Source organism: Sceloporus undulatus, chromosome 2 (genome assembly GCF_019175285.1).
Source record: "Sceloporus undulatus isolate JIND9_A2432 ecotype Alabama chromosome 2, SceUnd_v1.1, whole genome shotgun sequence".
NCBI lineage: Eukaryota > Metazoa > Chordata > Lepidosauria > Squamata > Phrynosomatidae > Sceloporus > Sceloporus undulatus.
Window position 1 is genome coordinate 186,514,825 of NC_056523.1, and position 26,363 is coordinate 186,541,187.

A 26,363-nucleotide genomic window follows, 5' to 3' on the forward strand; every position below is an offset into this window, starting at 1 on the left:
TTTAAAAAAATGGACACACACATCTTTTTTCCCCAATTTCCTGACTTCTCCTTTTGTTTCTTTTAATGATGGCATCTGTTTCCATGCCAGGATTTATCCTGTAATGATTTTAGGACTGTTGATGGACATCGTGTAGAAGTACATACAGAATTCCCAATTCCTCAAAGATTTCCTCCTTAGAGTTTCATAGAGAATGCTGCAAATTATAACCCAAGTCTAGTCTAAACATCACCCATCGGGGTGAGAGTCTAGAAGCACCTGATGTCAGTCCTTCACCACTGCCTATTTTCCTTGCCTTCAAGCAAAATCTCTGAGCCTATGGGCAGAGTAGTTCATAAAGTCCTCTGTCCATTTCTGACTATACACTTGGGATGCTCACAATGACTTGACTTTGGCCATCATAGCCCACAGTTTCTTTCTTTCTTTCTTTCTTTCTTTCTTTCTTTCTTTCTTTCTTTGTGGTGAGATGGAGAATGTCTGTCCTCCCAGAAATTGCTTGACTGCAGCTCCCATCAGCCCAACCCTCTTAGTCAGTGGTGGAGAACAATGGGAGTTCCTGCCCAAAAAATACCTGGAAAGATACAGATTCCCCATCCTTGATTTATAGTACAAAATCTGTCCTCCCCCCCCCCTTAATCAATGCAAAGTACTTGTGGTTTAAGATGAAGAAGATTGTGGTTTCTTAAGGTGTATTATCAGAGTTAAGAGTTCCACTCAGAGCAAGACTCTAGACCATGAGGTCCCTGCTAATACAGTGGTACCTCGGGATACGAAATACCCAGGTTACGAATTTTTCGGGATACGAAAAAATCCCATAGGGATTTATTGTTTCGGGTTACGAAAGTTTTTTCGGGTTACGAAAAAACTCCGGCGCTGTTTTAAATGGAGCCGCGGCAGAGCCGCGGCTTTTTCCCCATTAGCGCCTATGGCAATTCGGCTTACGAAGGTTTTTCGGGTTACGAAATTAGCCGCGGAACGAATTAATTTCGTAACCCGAGGCACCACTGTAGTTATTTTGAGACATTTTTCTGATAATATGGTATTTCTTGATAAGGAGACTTTTGTTGCTTTTTTTTTTACGATGTGCATTGTCGAATGAAGAACAGTTTGTTCTTACCAAAAAGGAGATCTCATATCTGCTCCCATTTTATAAATCAGTCAGCTTAACTCTAAATCGCAACACAAGCAGCTGTTCTTGTTGTGGGTGACAGATCCCTTGCAGTCAGAGTGATAGACCAATATAAGCATGGTTGAGCATAATTCTGAGTTCATTTTTTGCAGGATTGTGCCAGTTTGAGAAGAAGAGACTACACCAGTGGTTTCCAAACTCTGGTCTTCCAAGTGTTTTGGACTTCAGCTCCCAGAAGCCTCAGCCACTTTTGGCAATAATCAGGGATTCTGTGAGATGAAATTAAAAATACCTGGCAGACCAGTGCTCAGGAACCATTAGCCTACACACCTGTTCTCCCTCACCATCCCATCTCCAAACAGTTTTCCTATTAGGCCAGGAAATTGAAACAAATATTCTTTGTCTTTTGGACATGTAAACCTTGCTTCATTTGTTAAACTCTAATCTGCTGTATATTTGAACCGGCTGACAGTCTTGATTTTTGAGAACTCATCCATCTATGAATGGCTAGAGAACTGTCACCTCCCATACATAAGAGACCGTAATGTTTTTGTGTTTGATCGTGATGATAATGATGGTGGCGGCGGTTGTGGTGGGAGCAGCACTCTTTGGCATTTAAAATATATGACCTTTCTGGTGTCCATACACTTGGATAGCTGAAATTACCTGGAAACCCTTTGAGCTATTTTTCTTGGGCCCATTCACACTACATAATTATAACACTATGATTCCACTTTAACTGCCATGGTTCTACTTTATGGCATTTAGAATTTTCAGTCAGGAAGCTCTAATGCCTCTCTATGCTACAAACCCGAGGATTCCAGAAGATGTAACCATGGCATTTAAAGTAAAATCATAGTGTTATAATCATTGATCATACTGATGGATGACATGTCCAAGAGGCCAAAGAAAATGTTACCTTTCTAATTTTTCTGGACCTCTCAGTATACTGTCAATCAAGTCACCCCAATAGGCTATCCAAGGAGATTATCACACTGGAAAAATTGACAGGACATGCCACTATTACTACTGCACTAGTGTCGCCATAATCTCATCATCATTGGGTAAATAAAAAAGAATTCTACAACCACTTTTTATTTGTGGGACTTTCCTGTGAATAAAAAGTGGCCATCGAATTCCTCTTTATTCATGTTCCCATCAGTTTTCCTGGTGTGATAATCTCCCAAAACAGGGAGAGAAATGAACAAATAATCTCATGTCTACAACTTTTAAACATTCCATATGGCTTTTTAACCTTTCTGAGACACATCTTCATTCTGTTCCATTCCAACATCAGTTTGTGAATTTGGATTTCAGAGATCAGCCTGAAATCCATACAGATTTCCATATGAATTTATTCTTCCGTGTGCCATTTCACCTACATTTTTGTATCCATAAACTTACAACAACAGAAGCAGACACAAACAGCACACATTAGCATTATAAAATGTATATTTGACAAAAATTCTATCTCAGTAGAAATGTGTACAAATATTCCTTTTTTGTGGGCATTTTGTGACTTGCAGAAATTCAGAGATGTGGGGAAAATAAAGGAAAATGGCAGTTTGTATATTGGTTCAGTCAATGTACATTAGGTTTCTTTATAGATGATGATGAATTTAGTATCAAAATACTAGAAATAATGGAATCTTCTTTCTTTGGGAGACTGGCCACAGTGCGTTAGCAAATAGACATTTATAGCACAAAGGATCCAGTTGGGGAAAGCAAGAGAAGTAATCTAGCATGAAACTGCTAATCTATACAGTCAGCCCTCAGTATCTGTAGGGGATCCGTTCTGGACTCACCCTCCACGCCTGCGAATGCCAAAAGAGATTGTGGATCAGAAGTCTGCATTGTCCGCAGTGGAGGTGCGGCCACAAGGCTGTGCCACCACTGGGCACAATGGGTCCCTTCCTTCCTTCCTTCCTTTCTTCCTTCCTTCCTTCCGGCTCTCACCGGTGGCAGGCAGGCGTCCTACTCCTCCACAACTGCTGCTTCCTCCTCCTCCTCCTCTTTCTCTTCCTCATGGCTTTTCCTCCTCCTGCTTCTTTCCCCTCCTCCTCCTCTTCCTCCTCCTCTTCCTCTTATTTCTTCCCCTTCCTCCTACCTCTTCCTCCTCCACTTCTTCCCCTTTATTCTTCCTCCCCTCCTCCTACCGTTTCTTCCTCCTCCTCCTCCTCCTCCCATTTCCTCCTCCTCCTCCTTTTGTTTCTTCCCCTCCTCTCCTCCTCTTCCTCGTCCTCTTCCTCCACCTCCTCCTCTTCCTCCTCCTCTTCCTGTTTCTTCTTCCTCCTCCTGCTTCTTCCTCCTCCTGCCTCTTCCTTCTCCCCTGCCGCTGCCTCATTGCAGGCTTGCTGTCCACGGAAGCTTGAATCCGTGGATGGCATGTCTGTGGATACTGAGGGTGGACTGTGCTTATTACATTTTGGAAGAGTTTTTTTTAATTAAAAAAAAATCCAACTCAATCAAAATGCAACAATAAGTCCATCCATTCAGCTTTCATTTCAGTTCATATCAACCTGACTACATATTAATGCACTTAACTAGGATCTTGGATGAGATGTTGAAAATTTTGATTATATTCTGATACATTGTTGATGTAATTAATAAAGGAATCCATTTATCTTTGAAAGAGTCATGTGTGATGCATTCATCTTTGGGAAGCATTTTGAAGCACATAAGAATGCAAATGAACACTCATTTGCTAATTCCTAGGAAAATGTATATGTACGGTTAAGGAGTTCCTTCTTCCTTTGCCTTTGGATAGCAATTTTTTGTACCAGTTATCATTTTCGAAGTAATAACTGCAGTGGAAAGAATATAACCTGAGAGCTGCATAGGTGCAGTTTTTCCTGTAATGTTTCCTAAGGGTACAGAAAAATAATAATAATGAATTAGGTATTTGTATGCCAAAAGTTTTACACATAGGTTTTTTAAATAGATGTGCAGGTATGTTTCTGAACTGTGGTAAATCTTCATAACATCATATGTACAATTACATCAAGTCTGCATCTCTTGGGTAGTGACCAATGTTCACCCTTAACCTGGTAATGTGCAGGTGGGGCAGGCAGTTGGCAGGCAGAAATCAATGGGGGAAACAGAGTGCTGGGAAACTTTGCTGGCATAGTGACTAGCAAACAATTTAGAGTTATTAAAAATGGAATAATAGAGAATTCCCAAGTGCATCACTTCCAGTTTGAAAATATGAGATGGTGATATGCAAATGACTAATTGGAGGAGGAGGGCTGAAATCAGATGATACAATTTTGGAAGAATCCCCTCTCCAAGTCAGTTTCCAATGCTTGCCTGTAAAGGAATGAGACACTGAGGCTAGAAAAATAAAACAGAGCATATAAAGGGATCTTGTAGTACCTTTGAGACTTTTGTAGACTACAGAAAGCATCTGAGAAAGTAGATTCTAGTCTACGAAAGTTTATGCTAACAGTTTTTTTCTTTCAGTTAATCTCAAAGGTGCTACAAGATGCCGTTGCATGTTGATTTTCCAGGCAAGCATGACCATGTCTTTGAAAACAAAGCATGTTTATCCATGGAGATTATTGCATTCTATTTAAACTGACTTATCCCCAATGGGATAAAGTCACATTTAATTTTAAAAGCGAGTGTTATCACACTCGGCTGTGGTCAGGAGGGTGCAACTCTCTCAATTTTATAGCATGCATTGGAAGTCTTGGTTGATGGGTCAAAGTACAGCCCAAAGTAAATTGCAGCTAAAAAGAATGAAAAGCCACCTCCACAATTTTTTCCCCTACCTTTATCTAGTTCTTCAGCCCAGACTCTTGATTGACTTTTTTCAATCCTAGTTTGAAATTACTCACCCCCCCTTCACCTTTTTAATTACAAATCAGAGAGATTAGCCTTTCATATAAACCTTTAACGATGGAAGGGAAACCATCTAGCTTGAGGCCTCTCTTAGGCGGTGGACAGAGCAATTGAATAAAGAGGTAAAATCTTGTTATCATTATGTCAAATTCATCACCTTAAGTTCAAAGGTTATACGGTTAAAGGTATACTGCAATATGAGAAACAGAACAGGAAACATGCGGAATCTACTGCCACAAACATCAGGAGCTATCTTACACCTCCTAGGACTTTATCACATGGGGAAAATAGGGGGATCTAAACATTGATTATCCTGTGAAAATTGTGAAATCACCATTAACATTTTCATACATGTTGCAATTTAATTGCCATTATCCTGGGCATTAATAGGCAATGAACAGCAAAATATCATTCACAGGATTTCCCCGTGAATGATTTGTTGTTGTTTATTGCCTGTTTATTCCTGGTATAATAGCAATTTAATCATAACATTGTGTGAAAATGCTAATAGAGATTACATGATTTTCATGGGATAATCAATGTTTAAACTCCCAGTTTTCCCCATGTGATAAAGTCCCTAGATTTGTTCCAGGCTTTAGTTGCTTTTCTGTTTCTTTATCTGCTAAGAGTTTGAAATTTTTGTTGTGTCTCTTGGAAACATTATTTTGCTTCGGGCCTGTTATGATTAGATAATAATTTTTCTCTCTCTCAATCTCTCTCTGTTGAATTTTACTGCCATTGCATCTGTTTACCTCACTACCTGATCTGTGTTTTATTCCAGATTGTTTTGAGTGCTAAGTAGGCCATATTTTTGTTTGTTTTTTTAAATTGGATTTTTAATCTTCAGATATGGTTAGGCAAATCTATCTGTTTTATTTTCACTCCCATTCAAAGTTTGCAACTTTTGGTAAATCCTGATGAAACAATAAAGAGAAAGAAAATTGCTGTGTCTTCAAATCAGCCAGTTTGACTATCCCACACATTTGAATTGTTCCAATTTTGTGGGGAAAAAATTCCTAGGTACCTCAGTCTTCTTGTCTCATCCTTTTTCATACCAGAATGGGCTGAATCAAATCTGTGGGAAGGCTGGTGTGCAATATATAAAATAAATTTAAAGGGAAACAACAAAAACCTGAAAAAGCTGATATAATTTGTTGTGGATAGTCTCTTACATTGCCTTTCAGGGAAAAAAATGGATGCTTTAATCAGTTTCCACTTTTACTCAATTAAATAATATTCTGAGATACTCATTTTAAAGAGCAGTGAAGCTGTTGGCACTCACCAGTATTTTAAGCCATGCTCTATGAGAGCTTTCTTAAGACACTGGGCATCATCTCTGATATCATCATCTAGGAAATCTGTGAAAGAGAGGAATGAAGAAAACATATCTAAGAACAGATCCTGATGTAGAGAAAAAGTCAGAAAGCCACTATAAGTCCTAAATGAGGTAGACCCATGTTGAAGAGAACAGTTTGCTTAGACTTAGAAAATGCCATAAGCTCCTAGGGAGAAACTCTCACCCTACTTTGCCTTCTCATGTATGTTGGAAGAATGAAAAGAGATAAAGTTCCACAGCTATACAATGATCAAAAACCTTTGTTCCTTAAAAAGCTCCAAGTGTTTTGGCCTTATCGCCAGTTGGCCTTCTTTTGGGGCAATTCTTAGAAATGCCTAGAATTGCAGTCCATACTCTCTATAGAAGTGAACCTTTGCATGTTAAATAAATAAATAAATAAATAAATAAAGTTAGAAGGAAGGATGTAAAGAAATAAAAGGTTTTGACTATTGTATAGCACATGGTACTTTGGTTTTTTTTTTTTAATTCTTCCACTGTGAATACATGCTTTCCAGTTTTTTGTTCTGTTCCTTCTCATGTACATGCCAGGTAAAGGTGGATTTGGCCACTCTGTAATAGTGAATATGTCTTCTAGGCTAGAGAGAAGCAACTCACGGATGCACAGAGACATAAAAATCAGCTTTTTACTCAAGACGATGACTGGAATCCTGTGGATCATTGATAAATGTGTAAGCTAGCCTCACACATTTATAACTCTAACCTACATAATCCTGGGATTTGTACTTTGATGAGGCACCAGAGCTCTCTAACAGACTAGGCTGAATATATCACCAAATCTCAACTCCCAGGGTTCCACAGTATGAAGCCATGACAGTTAAAGTGGTGTCAAACTGCTTTATTTCTTCAGTGTGGCTACATCTTATGCCTGTGAGGTAGAATCTTGCGATGTTCTTCATAGGGGATTGTTTGTCTAAATTGACTGGGCTAAAGCTGTCTAAGAGTCTGTCCGGCATCCTATCTTGGACATCAAGCCTGATATATGCAAAATAAAAATAAAGAAGGGCTAAGGACAAACTTCAGCAATTACATTAATGTTTTCTGTACCACAATTGAGAAAGCAAATCAGACCTCTCTTAACTGTTATTGTGGATAACAGTCTGATAGCCTCCGCGTGTGGCTGAAAGGTAATCTTACACATTGGCACATCTCCCTTTAGAAATTAGCAACTTTCCTTGAGTGCCAGAAAGCAAAGATAGAAAGAAGAGGTCACTTACTGTTACAGGAAGTTTTGCATTTGTTCTTTGTGGTATGCCTCCCGTTATTACACCATTCATGGCCACTCAGCTGGAATATTCCATAGTAAGGAACATCACGATGATCAACAGCATAATACTGAGTGTTAGCATCAGCTGGGAACTGAGCCAAACAAACCACTGGTGGGGAAGCAGCAGACTATGAAAATTAGAAATGGAAATTGTTTTCTCTTTCTTAACATCCATTCCAAAACAAAGAGTCTTATCTTATGACAAAAGAAAGCCAAGAGGCACTGAGAGAGAAGCGGCTTTCTCCTTGGTTCTCTACATGCTGTTAAAGCATATCTGTTCTTTCCCCAAGGCAGATGGTTGTAAAAGTGTGTCCTTTGTCTCCCTGGCAAAAGGCATGTTTTAACTATCATCTCCCTCCAGAAGGAGGATGGAAGTGCTATGACAGCATGCAGAGAGGCAAGGAGAAAGCCACTTCTCTCTCAGTACTGTACCTCTTTTTTCTTTTTTTTTGCCATATACTGTAATAAGACTGAAAGACATGGGGAAAGTGGTGCTTTTAAAACAACCACTTAAATTTGAGCTCCAGGTTTAGTCATGCTTCATTTTGACAACAATGAAACACTGACAATAATTGTCCCCAATTTTACCCTACAGCAAATTGAAATGTAGGGGCTGAGCAGATGGGCCAGGATAGCAAAGGTCAAACTTGGGCTATCCTGACCCAGGTCCTGATCCAAATCAATGCCCTGGGCCAGCGCAGGGATAGGTGGATCCTTACATGCCTGCCAACCTGCTTGCCACTGCACCATGGACCCATTACCACTATGCACCCCTTATCTTCTTTCACCATTGCCTCTTCTGTGAAGACCCCCATCACAGCCTCTGATGTAGAAATGTGGTGCCTGGCTACATGGCCAGGGGCCCCTTTCCACGTCAGAGGCCACAGCAAGGATCTTCTCAGTAGACGTGACAGCAGATGAAGGTAAGGGGCATGTAGGGCCATCTGGTCTGCTAGGTGTTGCAACAGAGTTTCCTAGAAACTCCACAGCAAATAGTGGGTCTTTTTGACCCACACTAAGGCCCCTTTGAGCTAGGATCAACTGGAACCACTAGACTGGCACCCAGTTTGCCTGATCGCAGCCTGGGGGTATTGGTTTGCATTGGACAGAAGGGCAGGGGGGAGCCAATGTAAATGGCCCATGTAGACATGCCCTAAGTCATTTATTTGTAACTGTTCTATATTCATGATTGGCATAGACACAATCATATCACCTATCCAAACCTACTTTACTGGGCATCAGCTGCATGGGGAGAAGGAGAACCATTCTGCAAGCAAATGCAGCATAGATGAATTATGCTTTTGTCATGTTTAGGCATGGGTTAGGTTAGGACAGGTGATTTGGTTAATTATACTTCATGGAAACACAATACTGACCCACATTTCTAACAATTTTAAAGTGTTTTCTAAAACATAAATGTAATATATATAACCCAGGGTGACTGGAGGTCTTCCTTTTCCAGGACATGTCCTACATACATTTCAACTTTCTGTCCAGGAGGAATTTCAAAATGTCCTCCAGTTTGAGCATGACTAAGAAGTATGAATGTACATATACATAAGTGTTTTGAGCTTTTATGTTGTAATGTTCTACATTCTTCTTGAATGTGCTATGTTTTACAGTGCTTTGACCTCCTTTGCAGTTATGACACCTGGTCACCCTTGTTACTTGTACCTTTTAGCGCTAATGGTAATGATACTTGAATCTACTTTTTTCCTCTTAATACACAGTGTGGCACTATGTTATTGTTGTTTGCCTTCAAGACATTTCTGACATATGGCAACCCTAAGGTAAACCGATTAAAGAATTTTCTTGGCAAGCGTTTTGCCATTATCTTTTTCTGGGTCTGAGAGTGTATAACTTGCCCATAGTTGCCCAGTGGGTTTCCATAGCCAAACTGGGATTCCAACTCCAGTCCCCCAGAGTCTTATCCATGCTGGATTTCTACTGGCACTGTACTGACTATGAAATATGTTTTGTCTTTGTTATTGCAGATTTTATTCATTTCCTGTCTTATTTTCTGCTTTTCTTTTTCTTATTTTGTGTATATTTAAGAAAAGAAAAGAAAAATCTGTGATGAGGTTGCTACTTGAAGCACATAACAATGACAAAACACACAAACAAACACAATCCAGAAAATAGAAATAGAAGAATTCCTCTTTCAGTACCACCCCCCCTGCTGCAAAATGGATCTAAATCAATCATAAGAACATAGAAGGCTTTGTGAACCCCCAAAAAACAGAACTCACATTCTTTTGCTTCATAACCATGATAGCCATCCAGTCCAAGGACCCTCAGTTTGTAATACAATTCACACAACTCAAACTTCTTTGCTGTCTTTGCTTTTAGGAACAGGAGGAAAAAAGCGAGATGAAGTGACTTCATTGCAGCTTATCTCAGAAGAGCAGTGTGTCCTCCAGACTATTCCAGGGCTATAAAGCCCTCGGCTCTGACTTGTAGGCTGCCCATTCACTCTGAAAGTATAATGAACCCTTGGATGTTGGTTCGTCACTGTACCAGTGGAGTGGCAATTTTCCAGGGACTCTAGGCAGCTCTTAAGAGGAAAGTTTAAAAATAAAAATAAAAAAGTTTTGCAAAGAGAAGAGGGCGGGGAAAGGTAACAATTACACACCAAGGTGGAAATCAAATAAAATCCATTTAACTTAATGCATTAATCTTCTGTATACCAAGGTGAGCAGAATCTTAGAATTCAGAGCATGTGTAGGTTTCATTGCAGAAAGAGTGGTTTGTGACAAAGCATGTTGACCACCAATTACATGTTATTAAGAAGACCTATGAAGACTGTTACCTATATTGCACACTGTATCGTACATTGACTACTCAGTTCTCATCTGCACTGCAGAATTAATTCAGTTTGATACCACTTTAACTGCCATGGATTCATTCTACAGAATACCTAAACTACAAATCTGAGAATTCTTCAGCCTTGAGCCATGGCAGTTGTTGTTGTTATATTTATTTGTATCCTTCTCTTTTCCCAGAACTGGGACCCAGAGAGACTCACAACATTAAAAGAACAATACAGTTAAAAACACAGAAAAATGGGACATGGTGTCAAACTGCATTATTTATATCTGATCTTGGGACATTTATATCCTGATCCTGTGAGCAATCTCTGGTGTGACATTCAAAAACAAGGTCTCAGTTGAAGTTCTCCCTTGCACTGAAGTTCATTTGTGGGAGAGTGGTGGAAACATGGCTCTGCTGCTTCTTGATCGATAGGGGAACAGAGCCCTGTTCACTCACAGTGGCTGCTGCCTGGTAATTGAGGGCTGGGGAATTTCACAATGTCTATGTGTTTCCTCAAATAATGAATATGTAGGGATCATGAAAATGCAAGGCTGCATAACTCTAGGGACATATCTACATGGTCCAATTGAACTGGTTTCCCCCACCCTTGCATTCTCCTGTCTTTATGATGCAGGGCGAAAGCCCTAATTCAACTGCCTCCAAGGTTACAGTGATGTGGCCAGCAGTGATCACAAGGATGGACACCTTGTTTCTGACCTCAGGGGGAGTGATTTATGCCAGTAGTGGCAACATTGGCAGTAGCAGGTGGTACAGTGAGACACTGTGTAAATAGCTGTCCAGCGTTGCTATGTTATGCACAGATAACAGGAGAAATTCAGGCTTTGGGAGCAGCTTGGGGTATTCTGACCATAGGTTACACATTCATAACTACCTTAGTGAAATCTAGGCAACATCTGCCCCCCCCCCCCCCAAAAAAAACCCCACCTTAACTGCTAGCAACTGCATAGAATGAAGGAGGTCTGTTCAGCTATTGATCAGGGTGCATGAATGACAAGATTTCCAGCCCCCTCCTACCAGCGACTGAATCTACAATGAGGAATTGCAACAAGAATGCTGCTTTTTATTGTCACAGCCTTACATACTGGCAGGACACATCCTCCTTCTTGTGCCCCAGTCGGCAGTTAAACAGACTCTTTGCTAGATGTGGCTTCTGGCTGTTAAGGTGGTTTGTGGGGGCATTTATGACCATAGCAATAGAGCCTTGATTGTAAAGTTGAAGGCTTTCATAGATGGCATCCATAATTTTTTGTGGGTTTTTCGGGCAATGTGTGTAAGGAAATGACATTGATGTGGCCACTAGGGGGAGCTGTTGTGCAGATAATTTGGAGCTCCAGTGGCAGCTAATGCGTCAGCATTCAAACAGGGCATCATCAGAATGTTGATGCAGCTGTCAACTGTCAGTTCTCAACTGTCACTGAGAGACAGTTGGTGCCTGCGAGTGGGCTGAGTCTGTTACTGAGAGGCAGTGAGATGGTTGTGTGTTAATGTGGCTGCCTCAGAGGTTGTGTTATTGTTGGCTGGTGTAAATAGTGTATATTAGAGATGGATGTCCAATACACTGTGTATATCTATGTTGTAAATACTGCAAAGGAAGATTAAAGCCCTCGTTTAGAGTGAAGACTTGTAAGAGTCATTATTAGTTGAAGACATCTTCACAGATTCCTTCTTCTTGGCGTCCTGTCAACGTAGTTGAACTCTGCAGGTGGTTATGGTGGACACTGCACGTCATTTCCCTAGGTCCCAACAAGGGTTATGGGTGCAGCACACAAAGGCCACAACAAGGTGGCCATGTTCTAGAAAAGTTTATTCCTGATGTTTTGCCAGCATCTGTGGCTGGTATCTGAGAATGCTGACCTAGAAAAGAGTGGGCATGTGCATGTGTGTGTGTGTGTGTATATATATATACACACACACACACACACACACACTACGTGACCCTGTGTAAAGAGGAGGGATTCCCATGTTAATCTGTATATTGGCTACCAAAGTTTGGCTACCAGTCCTGCAAAATAGCAAAATCAGCACTCAGCAAATGCAAATGAGAAATCACCCAGGGGCAGGGGCTTTCCCAGCAGCCAATGATCACCAATTAATAATTAATTTGTTTTATTTATATACTGCTATTCCAAAGATCATAGCAGTGAACAGCAAGTAAGCTAATTTGCCCCCAACAGTCTGGGTACTCATTTTAGCTCCCTCCTCGGAAGGATGCAAGCCTGAGTCGAGCTTGGGCCCTTTTGCTGGTCTTGAACTCGCAACCTTGGGCTCCTAATCCTCTTTTGCATATCCTCCCACCCAGAGGCCATTAAGAAATGGTGGGAGTGGGTGGTGGTGGTGAAGCTCAGTTGCAGCAGAAAGGAAAGACTGCAGAATTTTTTAAAATTAAAATTTCAAATTTCAAAATGTTTAATTTAAAAAAATAAATATTGAAATTTTTATTTTTTAAAAAAATATTTTAAACATTACATTTCAACCCAATATTCACTATATATATGTAACTGTATTTAGGATGTGTGTATGATATTGTAATTTGAAGGTATAATTTTAATTTTGCTAGTTGTTTATGTCACAACTATGCGTATTACATTTAGTGATAAATGGGAATTACACTTTATGAGTAACATTAGTGCAAAAAAGAATCACTAAGGATTCTATATGGTGTGAAATGGAAGGAGGCCAGTGGAGGGGGGTGTGACACTATGAGTTGCCACACTGGGTGACACTAATCCTAGTGATGCCACTAAATTGAAATTGGAAACATGAAGAAAGAGCAAAGGTGGGAGGGGGGAGAAAGTAGAATGGAAGTGAGGTTAGACCATCAGTGGAGTTAAAATAGGTTTAATTATTTAAATCTATGGTTAATTATTTAGATGTTTAAATATTTAGAGATTATGTATCAAGTTCAAAGTTAAAGGCTAGAGAATACAGTATGTGATATATAATTTTTGATTTGTCGTAATGTTACTGTTTGTCTTTTTTCTTGTCTTTTTTCTGGTGTATATGTGTGTGTGTGTGTGTGTGTTTGATAAACATATTTAAAAAAAGTAAAAAGGAGAGACAATAGATGAGAAACCCTGATTTACAAGGCAAGGTGACTTATTCTCATGCAATTGTGATTGGGAGTTTTTGCAAAACATGCATAACATTGGATCTTGAAATTTTGGAAGATGAACTTTAGTGGGATATCAGGAGAAAACTGAAGCAATAGAATTTTCCTAATACTTTTTGTCTCCTGAAGATAACTATTTTTTTTGTGTGGTTCTCAGATTACTTGCATAATAACTTGAATTAATACCGGCTAATCAGAGTGAATTAAATTTGGTATCAAGCTATTATCAACCTATTTAATATCAAGTTAGAGTTGGAGATGGTGTTGAAGAAGTTGACCATTTGAGAAAGACGTGACATAATTCAATTGGCAGGCTGAGATAATACAAAGGCAAGTCTACATTTCTGTATCAGGAGCGATGAGATACTGGGTTTTCAAAAAATAAAATCTGACAACCCATAAATAAATAGTGCCTTGTGAGTGTATAAAGTATTATTCGCTCCTTAATCTGTAGTTTGTCATAAATTTAAACCTGGGTTATCTGATACACATCTATTTTATAAAGTTGCTTCTGCACCAAACCTTGCCTAGATCAGATCTGTTTGTGGAGGTCAGGAGCCCTCAGGTGGACATTTCTGAAGAAGGCAGGAACTTGGATAGACAGCCTCCTCTTCCTCCAGTGAAGCGCAGGAGAGGTTTGATTATCTGACAACAGAACGGATATCATCATTGCAAACACCTTCCTTGCCCAGCTACCCAACATATGATGTAGACTAGTGTTTTCTAGCAACAAAGCCATGCTAAACCTGAGCTGAATTTGAATATTTTTTTAAATGTGAGAGGGAAGGGGAGTTGGCGAGTCCCAGATCTATTGGTACATCAGTTTTGGTTATAGCCAACCAAACTGAAGGGGAACATTCTGAAGAGAGGGTAATCTTTATTCTGCTGCAGCTCCCTATGCAATTTGGGACACGCCATCATCCAACTGGCTGTGGAAGGAAGTGAATTCTCCTTCAAAAGAAATCTGTAAACAAAGCTTGTATAGCCACCTGCTGGATATGCTGTCAGTTACATCTGTCATTATGGGTTCTTCACTGGACTGGAAATTGGACTAGATGGCTTTAATGATTCCTTCCAGCTCTTTAATTTGAGATTGTAAAGTGATCTTGTAGCACTGAGACTGAAAGAAAGAAGTCGGTAGCATTAGCTTTCATAGACTTGAGGCTCCTTCCTCGGAATAGACTCAGGTCTGTGAAAGCTCCTGCTATCAACTTCTCTCTTTCAATTAGTCTCAATGGTGCTTCAAGATTCATATGCAGAATGATTTTCCAAATGAAGATCTGTCTTTGAATTTTACCCTAATTTGAGATTGTGTGAGAAGGCTTCATGAGAAAGACCTCCTGTTTCAACCTTCAACATCCTTCTGAGGTCGCTAAAATGAGTACCCAGCTTGTTGGGAGCAAATAGCTTACAGTTGTAAACTGCTTAGAGACTGCTTAAGTGGTATGAAGTAGTATATAAATGAAGCTGCTATTGCTATTGCTAACATCTTTACAAGGGGATAGGCACGTGCAGGAGCAGCAGGGCTGCCAATTGCATTCTTTCTTTCCATTTTTGCATAAATGTGGAGAATGCCTGAAAGGGACCGATCCTGCAACCAAATCTAGAAAACCCATGAATGTAGAAGAGACAGGGATGCACGTGCCCATTGAAAATACCCCCTGTGAAAAACATACGCTGAAGTCCTAGACTGGCTACTTTATTACAAACCAACATTAACAGCCAGCTTCCAGGAGATTATCACACCATCTCCGGCGCCTGATTTACCTCTTCTGAATTTGGCTCAAATTTGGAAGTTAGGCTAATTTTATCACAGAGCCTTTTCTGTCAAAACAGCTTCTAGTTGCCTCCAGGGCTGAATTCAGGCTCATAAGTTGCTTTGGTGGCCATTTTTTCCAAATCGGAGCTTTGGAATTGGAAAAAAAAAGTCACTGAAGCAATTTACGGGGCCCGAATTCAGCCCTGGATAGATTTCGCCTGAGGAAGAGGATGTTAAGAGATGACATGTTTAAATATAAGAAGGGAGGTCACATTGAAGATGGAGCAAGCTTGTTTTCTGCTATTGTAGAGACTGGGACATGGAGCAATGGATTCAAACTACAAGAATAGTGAGTCCACCTAAACATTAGGAAGAACTTCCTCATGGTAAATGCTGTTTGGCAGTGGACTATGCTGCCTCAGAGTGGTGAAGTTTCCTTCACTGGAGGCTTTTAACCAGAGGCTGGATGACCATCTGTTGGGAGGGATTGGATTGTGTCTTCCTACATGACACGGGGTTGGACTGGGTGGCCCTTGTGGTCTCTATGCTTCAGTAAGATTACTGTAGGAGGGATTATCAACAAAATTCGGCTTTGAATCAGCTGACAACAGTGAATCTATACATCCAATGGGTAGCACTGCCATCCCTTCTCTGTGTTGTGTTTTCTTGAGGATCTTTTGAGTATCAAATGGAGGTTTACAAACATGTTCTGGACCACTGCCAGCACCTGACTATCCAAGGGCCTGAGTCAAATTCAGGAACACACTTAATGTGGAAACTTGTGTCCTCAGCGGAACATTACTCCTTCAAAGTTCTATGAAAGACAACAAATCTGGATGGATGAATGGGAGGGTCCTATATAACTATGAATTCACAGAAGTAAATTCATTGATTCATTCATTTAAGACATATATATGCTGCCATTTATTGACATTGTCAGTGTCAGTGCATTTGTGATGAATGGCCAACATTCTTCTGTACCTTTATTTCTGAAACTATCGTGAACGTATGCCCAGATTGGTTTTTGGAGGCTGCTTCACAGGCATGGTGTGGCCCAACTGTTTTCTAAAGATGAGGAGCAGTTGCAGAAGTGAGAAATCATAATGCATTGTGCTCCTCTTCTTGCCCCCCCCCCCGGTCATGCATCAAGCAAAATATGAGAATTGATATTCAGTTTATTGAAGAATTTTGAGCAGAGAGGCACCCACATTATCAGACAAGATAATCACCCACCTCCCCACCCACAGACATGTTTAATTTCTGATCTCTTCACATTCAAAAGCAGAGCAAGGAAATTCCTCCTTTGTGCAGGCTGCCAAACACAAAGACTTGCATAAAAAGAATTAGCTGAAAGCTGATTGTTCAGGGAAAATTAGGAGCCACTTTCCTCCAAGGAAACACAAGATAAATGCTGGATATTATTTAGGAACATCACATTCAGAGTCAACAGCCACGGGTCCAGCTTGAGAGATCTCTTCCTTTGCAATTGTTCACCCATGCTACCCTAAAAGACAGAATGAGAAAATTTTAGGGATGGAGGAAGTTGGTCAGTGTGCCTTTGAGGGCTCTGATACTTCCATCAAGTTTCCCAGTAAGGTGTCAGGTTTTGGAAGGGTGAAGAACTAAAATGGAATGAGCATCAGATTCCTCCAGCATGGGCTGGAGGATATCAGACATGTGGCCATGAGCACTGATGCCATTAAGTACCTAGCCTTTCAGAAAAAGCCTTTTTTAAAAAAAATAAAATAAAAAATGACATTTAAGCCTAGAGTCTAGCTTTACTTCCCCTTCAAGGCTTCTAGAAGTAAGAGGAGAAGCATTGTTAGCTGACAATGTCAGAAGCTGGATGTGTCCTGACTGAGACGAAGCAATGTAATCCCTATTGTTAACTTGCAAGTTACAAGTTGAGTCAATCCCTCATCCAGAATTCTAAAGTATGAAATACTCCATTTTAAAAAATCTGCATGTGAGGCAAGAAATGATCATGAACAGATGAACTCACCAGGCATTCATTCTGTTGGGATCACGAACTATTCTCTTAGCACAGTTGATATCATCTGTGATGTCATCGTTTGTGAAAGCTGCCACCAAAACAGAAAATGTTATAATAAAATAAATTAAAATATTAAAATAAATTAAATATATAAATTAATTTAATGGCCAGTGTTCTGTTGGGAACATACACATGCATACACATGGGTATGGTTTTTTTTGTGGTCACTGTGGAGGTTGGCGTTCACGTCACCTCTCTGCAGTTACAAGAAACTCACTTCCAGACTTACCATAGTCCTATTGAAGCCTTTAATGTAGCTGTGAAGCACACTGGTGTTTGGCTACATGTCCATAGCCAGGCATGAACGTAGCCTCAGCCATTGCAGCTCTAGAGGAGCCCAGAGGAAATCATCAGCTGAGGTAATCTCTTTGCATCTGGTTATGGGAACATAGCCAGGCACTACTGTGGATGTTCCCATTCCCTACCAGGTGCAGAATGGCCAAGTGGGAGGTGGGGCTTTATCCACATCTATTGTAGGACTGGGGAGCAGTAATAGAAGTAGCTCCATATGCTGAACTATACACTATGATGAGCCATGTTGGATTGAGGCCAAAATAATATAAATCAGAATAAGTAGGCAAGTACGTAAGTTATCATTGATTTTATCTCTGGGAAATTTCCAGCCACCTTGTGCATAGACCTCATGTTACGTGAGAGCACACAAAGAGGCAATCTTTGCGGCTGCTTCAAAAGTTATCTTTGTGGTGGGAAATGGTCAATTGTAAAGGATTATGGGATAAGCCAGTGTGGTATGAAGGTTTGAGTACTGGACTACAACTCTGGAGACCAGGGTTCAAATCCCTGTTCAGCCATGGAAATCCATTGGATGACCTTAGTCAAATCACACACTCTCAGCTTCAAAGGAAGACAAAGGCAATCCACCCCCTGCCCCAACAAATCTTACCAAGAAAAGCTTGTACAGTTGGCCCTTCTTATACACGGATATTTTATACACGGATTTAAGCATACACGGTTTGAAAATGTTCCAAAAAAGTATAAATTTACCTTGATGTTCCATTTTTTATTAGGGACACCATTTTGCTATGTCATTATAATACTTAATGGGACTTGAGCATACACGGATTTTGTTATACACGGTGGATCTTGGAACCAAACCCCAGCGTATAACAAGGATCCACTGTAATAGGGTCTCCATAAGCAAGAAATGACTTGAAGGCATACAGCAACAACAAAAAGTCCTAAATTTCTTTTAAATGCATCAGATTGGAGAGAGCTGTTTCAAACGTTGCTCGAACACAAAGCTTCAGTAGCTTGAGTAGGATTTAGGTTTTATGCGTGTGGAGGAGACATTTCAGTGAATACAAACACAGGGCAAAATTATGGATTGTTCTATCATTGGAAAAACACTGGGGATTTATTTTCTGCTAAGGACAAGTAAGCAGCTTGGGCAAGGTAGTAACAGGAGAATGGTTCACATTTAAAACAAAACAAAACATCATCCACCCATACTGTTTGGGAAATGTTACAAGCCTTCACCCCACAAGAGCACATTGCTTACCACTGCAGGAGCTACTGCAACCATTGGCAGTTCTGCCCTGTCCATTAGAGCACCACCAGCGGCTGTTGATTTGAAAAATCCCATAGTCACGACTTCCATCCCAGTTAGGTGGCCCCACGGCCCTGCTATTGTATCTGCTCTCATGGTAAGCCATACAGATCCCTGGGGGAAAATTTAAAAAAGGCTTGAATGAAGGCAAAGATAGGGAGTAGCAGTTTTGCAATTCTGTGCTAAATCAAACTTTCCCCTTAATTTTACAGAGAAACAGAACAAAGTTTTCTTTTAAATGCCTATTGAAGTCCACTTTGATAAAATAAGATCAATATCGGGTCCAGAGACTATGAATTTATAGAATTACTCTCTTTCTCATCTATGCCAGAAATATTTTGTGGCCATTGTTTGATTTTTTAAATACAATAATTGTTTTACATATCCACATAATTCATTAGCACCATTGTATTATTATGGTCAATCTGTCATAGGGTTCATCGTATGGTTTGCTAAAGATCTGTCGTTTGTTTTTAAATTTGCACTTAGTATTTTTGCTGAACTAAGGGCTTATGTAGAGAGGCTGTAATTTATAACAGATGTAAGGTGATTTATACTTTGCTATTTAAGAACAGTCTCTGCATGTTCTTTAAAAAGCCATGACAGAGAAGGGGTTCTGTAGACAATTCATTCTATCTGTAGAGTACTTTATTTGTGGTAAGTACTAATTGTTATTGATGTTAATTTTAGAAAATAAGCATTATCAAGGTTTTGACTTGTTTTTTGAAGACAAGGAAGCCCAAACCAAGTAAGAATAGCTCAGTCACTGGGGAAAACTTTGATCAAAACATTTTTGGCTGTGGGCAGATGGTGGTTTGGTACCATACAAAGGCCAACTGACTCCTTTCCTATCAAGGATTTTACTTTAAGTGTCTGTTTCAAGAAGAGCTTCTGCAACTTATCAGACTGCATATGTTCCCCTTTCATTAAAGACTTTGGTTCTTCATTATCGAATTTAATTGCTTGTGTATTTTTCTAGTGATTTTATTCAATTGTATAAATGTGGTTTATTAATTTCCTTATTTTTTTTATATTTAGTGATATATTTTAGACATCCTAACTTTAGTTATTCAGTTTCCATCCTATGAAATTTTGGGATTCTTAGTTTGTTGTGGCACCAGAGCACACAAAACCACAAATCCCAGAATTCCATAGCATTGAGCCATGGAAATTGAAGCTGTATCAAATTGCATTGATTCTGCAGTGCAGATGCGGCCCTAAGTGTGAGAGCCATTAGGCTGTGGATTGTTTCTCAAGAAGGGAAAATCCTCCCCCCTCCCCAAAAAATTTTTTCAAAAGCAAAAAAACCATATACTGTAAAGGTAATGATGGAGAGAAAGGAGAGCAAACTTACAATTGCCAAGGCTGTAGCCATAGTAGCCATCCATTCCATGGCGTTTCAGCAGTGCAGCCAGTTCGCATCTACTAAATACTCTGGCTTCATTGATGGCAATGAAGAGGCAGAGGAGGGTGAAGACCAACACTTTCATCTCTGCAGCTCCCTGGTGGATGATGTAGAGATCCCTTCGCATCTCCAGTGGCTTATATAGCCAACCCTTCGGGCAACTCCCTTGGGTTGAAATGCAAACAGAACATTAATTGTGAAAGAAAAAAAATGTAGCAATGTCTCAGAAAAGGGAAAGTGTCACAATTCTGGATTGTTGACAACAGCGTGTGCTAAAGTTTTTTTTTTTAAAAAGGAGGAAACAAGTGACTTACAATGCAATGAAGGAAAAACCCCACTGTTCAGTTACCATCATCAACCACATAAGAAGACAAACAAAAATGGACAATAACAAAAAATTAACAATTACTAATAATGAATAGTTACTAAATTCATAAGGAAAAATAAAAACTAAATCCTGGATTAAACAAAGTTTCCTAGAGTCTGGAAAAGTTTCCCTTTTTGATGTAACTTCCAGAATCTCCCAACCAGTGGCCATGCAGGATGAAGACTTTGCAGCTCACTTGATCTTAGCTAAATGGCCAAGAAGTGATAAAATACATAAGTTTACAAGCTCTCGGGGGTCTCTATTCCCCTCCATGAAGAAAATTCCTTGGGAAGGCATGTTTACCCCGACAATCTAATTAATTTCTCTGGGAGGATTTATTAATATGAAATATATTCTCCCCAGAGATGAAAACTGGGACACATGTGGCCAAGCAACATCACCTTGGATGTTATCAGACAAAGGAAATTGAAAGTATAACTCAATGGCAATCCAAACGCAATCATGAGGTTTAACTTTATTGCGTGATAGACTACCACACGCAATTTCAGGCAATGGGAAGTCAGTCCAAACGCAATCTTGGGGTTTCATGTTATTGCGTGAGAGGTGATCACATGTAATTTTGGGCAATGGGAAGTCAGTTCGAACGCAATTAGAATTATGTAAATTCGCTGAACTAGAAAATTCACGTGAATGTGTTCTGGCCCTACTTTCTTTTCATTCGAAATTAAGAGAAATTCCTCTCGTGTGATAAACTCTAGTGTGGTCAAGATGGCAAAAATTAGTAATGAGAAAGAACAGGTAAACTAGGAGAGGCTGCAGCAGATTGCTCTTTCCTTAGCCTAATGGGAAGAGCAAGACACTTTCCCCTCCTATCTTTTCCCAGCTCTTCATTTAATTAAAAACTGTTTTTGCAGTTTGCAGCAACTGAAGTAAGTTGAGGACAAATGGGGAAAGTGGGAGCCCACGGAATATGAAAAGCACACACAGTTTTGTAGGGGCTTGTGCTCTTACTTATTGCAGCCTGTGTGTGTGTGTGTGTGTGTGTGTGTGTGTATTGATCCTTAGTAGCTGGCATGGTTTAAATACTTAGACCTTTCAGTAGTGTTTACTTTGTCACTTTTACACTCTCCAACTTTCCCATAAATGCCATCACATTTTACAACGCCATGAGAATCCACAATTCACTGGTGTTTTTTTTTTTGTTTGTTGTTGTTCTATATGTTGCAGTGTATTCTTTTAATTGTTTCTTTGCCCTTTATTAATAAAGAGGGACCACATGCTATGTACTTCATCAGAAATAAACATGAAAGTCTCCAGGTGGAACCTATTTAGTTAATATGGGAAACATAAGACCTTATCACACATGGGGGGCGGGTTGCAGCTCAGATCCGCAGTCACTCCTGTTCTAGTAATGCAAAGCGTGATGTTTTTCCATACCAGATCCAGAGTCACTCTTCTCTAGTAATTCGGATTGAGGTTAAAACATCATGTTTTTCCACACCTGGTTGCCTTTCTGTTGCCCTTCCGAAGTGAAGGGGAAGAGAAGTCAGTTCGATTCCAAGCAAGTCACGTGAAGCGGACTCAAGCAAAGGGGAGTGAGTGCACATTGTATTACCACACCAGAGCATACTGTGAGGGGTCAACGATTCAAATCGGCCCCCTTGCACATGCTCAGTGGGGCTCTGGACGCTGTCCTCCTTCCCTGCCCCCTCCTTAGCTGTCATCCTTCATCGGGGTCTTGGGGAAGGCAGGGGATGATGGGATAGCTCGCTGGGGGTTGCTGGGGCCAGGATTAGGATGCAGGAGCAGTCAGGGGATGATGGGATAGGTGGCTGGGGGTTGCTGGGGCCAGGATCAGGATGCAGGAGCAGTCAGGGGATGATGGGATAGGTCACTGGGGGTCCCTGGGGCCAGGATCAGGATACAGGTGCAACAGGGATGATGGGTTAGGTGGCAGAGGTGGTGAGATGGGGATGCAGGAGCAGTCAGGGGATGATGGGTTAGGTGGAGAGGGGGTGAGATGGGGATGCAGGAGCAGTCGGGATGATGGGTTAGGTGTCAGGGTGAAGAAGAGGAGCAGATGGGGGTCTAGGAGAAGTCAGGGATGATAGAATTGGTGGGAGGCTGAAGGAGTGGAGGAGATCCGGGTCTAGGAGGACGCAGGGGATGCAGGGGATGATGGGATCGGCTGGTTGGCAGAGCGGAGGAGATGGCATGAAGGAGGAGGAGGGGGATGATGGAGCAGGACGCAGGGGCCAAGGGGGGTGGCATTGGAGTGCTTTTCCACACCAGACCAAATTGCAGTGCAATCGAAGGAAGCCTGGAAGCGAATTCTCTGGAGTCACTTTTTTTCCGTTTTAACCAAAATGAGGGGTGACTTCAGAAACACTGCTATATCTGTCTCCTGTTGGTTAATCCTGTTGGTGAATACCTAATCCTGTTGGTTAATGCCAGCTAGAGTTTATCCACTGAATCAATTATTGAACTGTGGGTCAACACATAAGTAAATACTATTGATTCAGTTTATCTGCTTCAGTTCAGATCGATCATAATATTTCGCCCAATGTTTACATATAGTGTAATGGCCAAATGCTATCAGGGCAATTTACAAATACATTTTTAAAAAATATATTCTGTTTTTAACCAGTTTCATCTATGAGTAACCTTGGGTCCCACTCCAAGGGAAAGTCAGCATATAGATTAAACAAACAAGTAATTTTTTTACAATCAGTTTAATAACCAGTACAAATAAATCAGCCAAAACAGTGTCAAAGCATAAAAATATTAGAATGTCAAGAATGTTAAGAAAAGCCAGGGATAATACTTAACATAGGAAGAAGATATGATTGAAAACAGAGAACAAGGACTGAATGCCTGGAGGAGGAGACATAGCTGGCCTGTAAGCCAAATTTGATAAAAGGCACTAACACCTCAGGCTGTTTTGAATTCTTGGTGACAGGACTGGATCTCTGACAATCAGGTTATATAACGATTTTTTAAAAAGTCATAACTAAGGAGCAAATGACCCTTCCTTTGTCTATTTCCAAAAGGGTCTGCCCAGGCCAAATATGACAGCCTTCCCACCACCACCACTGTCCTCTTGGTGGGAATCTGGACAACACAAAGCCCAATCCTTGAGTCTGGTGTGAATAGTCCAGATGATGGCCAGCCTATGCAGCACCAAACCCTGGGTATACCCTTCTTACAATGGATTTTTGAAATATCACTAATTGCTCTGGATCTTCCAGGAAGATCCAAAGCTGTTTGTTCTGGACCAGGCAGCTGTTTAAAACGTGTCCCACTGTTGCTCACTTTGAGCACCTTGCCATGTGATAGAGGCTTGGCATCTTGTGAGCGACTTGCCGCCATCGCACCAGTTGGCACAGTGGGACATGTGTGTGAACAGCTGCCCAGTATTGGAACAGAGGTTCCCAGGTAAATAATTGTTAAGCCTTCCAGTAACAGATTGACTCTGCTGGTTTTTGGGAATTAGTATTTCCCTCATTTCTCTAAACAAATCAATAAAAACAGGGTGGGAGATTAATGTGACTCAGAGAGGAAAACCTACTTTGTTTTGCCGCCAGTAACAGACAAAGACAAATTGGAACATGTGTTCTGAGAACAAATGTTGCCTTTGTTGGTTTCAAACCTGGCCTCATCTGTCCTTATCAAAGCAGATAACAACATCCGTGGCAATTATTATTATTATTATTATTATTATTATTATTATTATTATTATTATTATAGTTTATTTCTATAGCACTGTAAATGTACACAGTGCTGTACATACAGATAATCAAATCAATAAAAATATAAAACCTGCCAATGGCGTACAATCTACAATTCACATCAGGATTCTGTATTGCATCCGGAAAAGGATTAGACTTCCCTCTTCATCACCACACAGCAGCCACAATCCAAACCAGAGCACTTTTAGAATTTAGAAATAGAATTTAATGAATAGGAAGAAGCATCTATGTATCATAGGCTGCATCTGCACTGCAGAAATAATGCAGTTTGACACCACTTTAACTGTCATGGCTCAATGCTATGGAATTCTGGGATTTGTGGTTATTTAGCCTTCTCTGCCAAAGAGCTCTGGTGCCACAAGAAACTACAAACCCCAGGATTCCATACCACTGAACCTTTGCAGTTATAGCAATCTCAAACTGATTTATTTCAACAGTGAAGATGCAGGCATGGTGAATGAGAAAACCATCAAGCACAGTGATTATTTAATTATGTTGATTCGTATATTTACTGTGTTTAATGTACTAAAGAGTAAAATCCCTCATACAGTAGCTTACCTGATAAAATCTAATAAGTTATTAAGTGTTTAATTCAGTAAGGCTTAAGTGTTGCACTTTGTGCCAGCCTGACTGCATACTAGGGCTGAACTAGGGCGGAGCATTCATATACTCCAAGCCTTAGTTCTGCCACCGCACCACCATCCTGGCATTTACCCAGCTATACGGCACACTCCATGATGATGTAGGGGCAGCACAACGGCCAAACAGCACTGGCCAGAAGGGGTGTCATCATGGCGTGCAAGCGTGCCTATGACACCCCTGCGAGGAAGCTGCTCAGAGCAGATTCTTTCGGGGTGCAGGTCGGTGCCGTAACGTGCAGCTGCTGAAGCACCAACCTGGAGCAAACAATGGCGGCATTTAGCCACCTGTCTGTATAGCCCCTAAGACACTGAAGGGCCAGGTTTCAAATCCCCACTCAGCCATGGAAACTCACTGACCATCTTGTGTCATCAGACTGTAATATGAAGACACTTATACTTCATTAAAATATTTCTTTTCCAAATATAAAAGGAAGAAGGACCAAATTAGGATAAAGAAGCTATCAGGCAGACAGACACCATATCTGTCTAATCTCAGGATTTGGTAAATAAACCTCCATATAATCATGGTGTCTTGGTCCTTTTGAAAAGTTTAAAGCCCATTCTTCCTTCTTACTTGCTTGAACAATTGTCTCTGTTCATAGAAGATTTTTTTTAAAAAAATAGTTTTAATTAGTTTTAAAACATATATAAACATATATTGTAGAGAAGCAGGATATTAATAATAATAATAATAATAATAATAACAACAACAACAACAACATAACCACAAAAGGACAAATACCATACACCAAACATAAACATAACAAAAACTTTGCTAAAACATAAAACTAACCACAATGATTTCCTTTTCTGATTTGTCTAATCTATTTCATATCAATCAAAATACCTTTTACATTTCTCTAAACTATATATCTATAGCTTTATGTTGAATAACTTAATCACATGCCTGTAGTGTAATATAAGTATCTCTGCTCATAGAAGATTGAACAGTAGACCTTATGAGAGGCATATTGAGTTATTTTCTCTGTTATGCACTGATAAATTGTTTCCAGAACTTTCTCTAACAAGTTTCGCAATATTCCTATATGAAAACACCCTAAAATTAAAAAATGTGTATGCAACATGAGCATACAGCTGATGGTTACCATGTCAGTAAGAGGATGAAATCAGCAGACTAGGAAGCAAAAGAGGAAGCCAGAAGAGGAACAGAGTCAGCATGGTGAAAATTAATGGCACAAAGGAGATTATCAGATGGAAGCAAACAAGTGGCTTGCTCCCATCCTTAAGCCTGCTAATTGCATGATCATGGGTGAAGATTATCACACCCCCGCACGCTTATCCTGTCTTTCTGCCATCCATAAAAAGTAAT

General features: G+C 40.3%; 2 protein-coding genes across 3 annotated transcripts; both read right to left on the reverse strand.

Annotated features, from left to right (window-relative positions):
- Positions 1–3,402: 3,402 nt before the first annotated feature.
- LOC121923837 (lysozyme C, milk isozyme-like) lies at positions 3,403–10,463 on the reverse strand. 2 transcript variants are annotated; one of them, XM_042454682.1, is made up of 4 exons: positions 9,840–10,463; positions 7,541–7,699; positions 6,252–6,327; positions 3,403–3,993 (listed from the first exon to the last, which is right to left on the reverse strand). In XM_042454682.1, exons 1-4 carry the CDS (start codon positions 9,973–9,975, stop codon positions 3,834–3,836), a joined length of 531 nt encoding a protein of 176 aa, XP_042310616.1. In that variant the 5' UTR covers positions 9,976–10,463; the 3' UTR covers positions 3,403–3,833. The 2 variants fall into 2 exon arrangements, with proteins under 2 accessions (XP_042310616.1, XP_042310617.1); XM_042454683.1 differs by having other exon boundaries at positions 7,541–7,718.
- Positions 10,464–16,447: 5,984 nt separating this feature from the next.
- Positions 16,448–20,457, reverse strand: LOC121920265 (lysozyme C, milk isozyme-like). The gene is made up of 4 exons (XM_042447381.1): positions 20,265–20,457; positions 18,863–19,024; positions 17,293–17,371; positions 16,448–16,794 (listed from the first exon to the last, which is right to left on the reverse strand). The coding sequence occupies exons 1-4, from the start codon at positions 20,440–20,442 to the stop codon at positions 16,734–16,736; spliced, it is 480 nt and encodes a 159-aa protein (XP_042303315.1). The 5' UTR covers positions 20,443–20,457; the 3' UTR covers positions 16,448–16,733.
- Between the last annotated feature and the right edge of the window lie 5,906 nt (positions 20,458–26,363).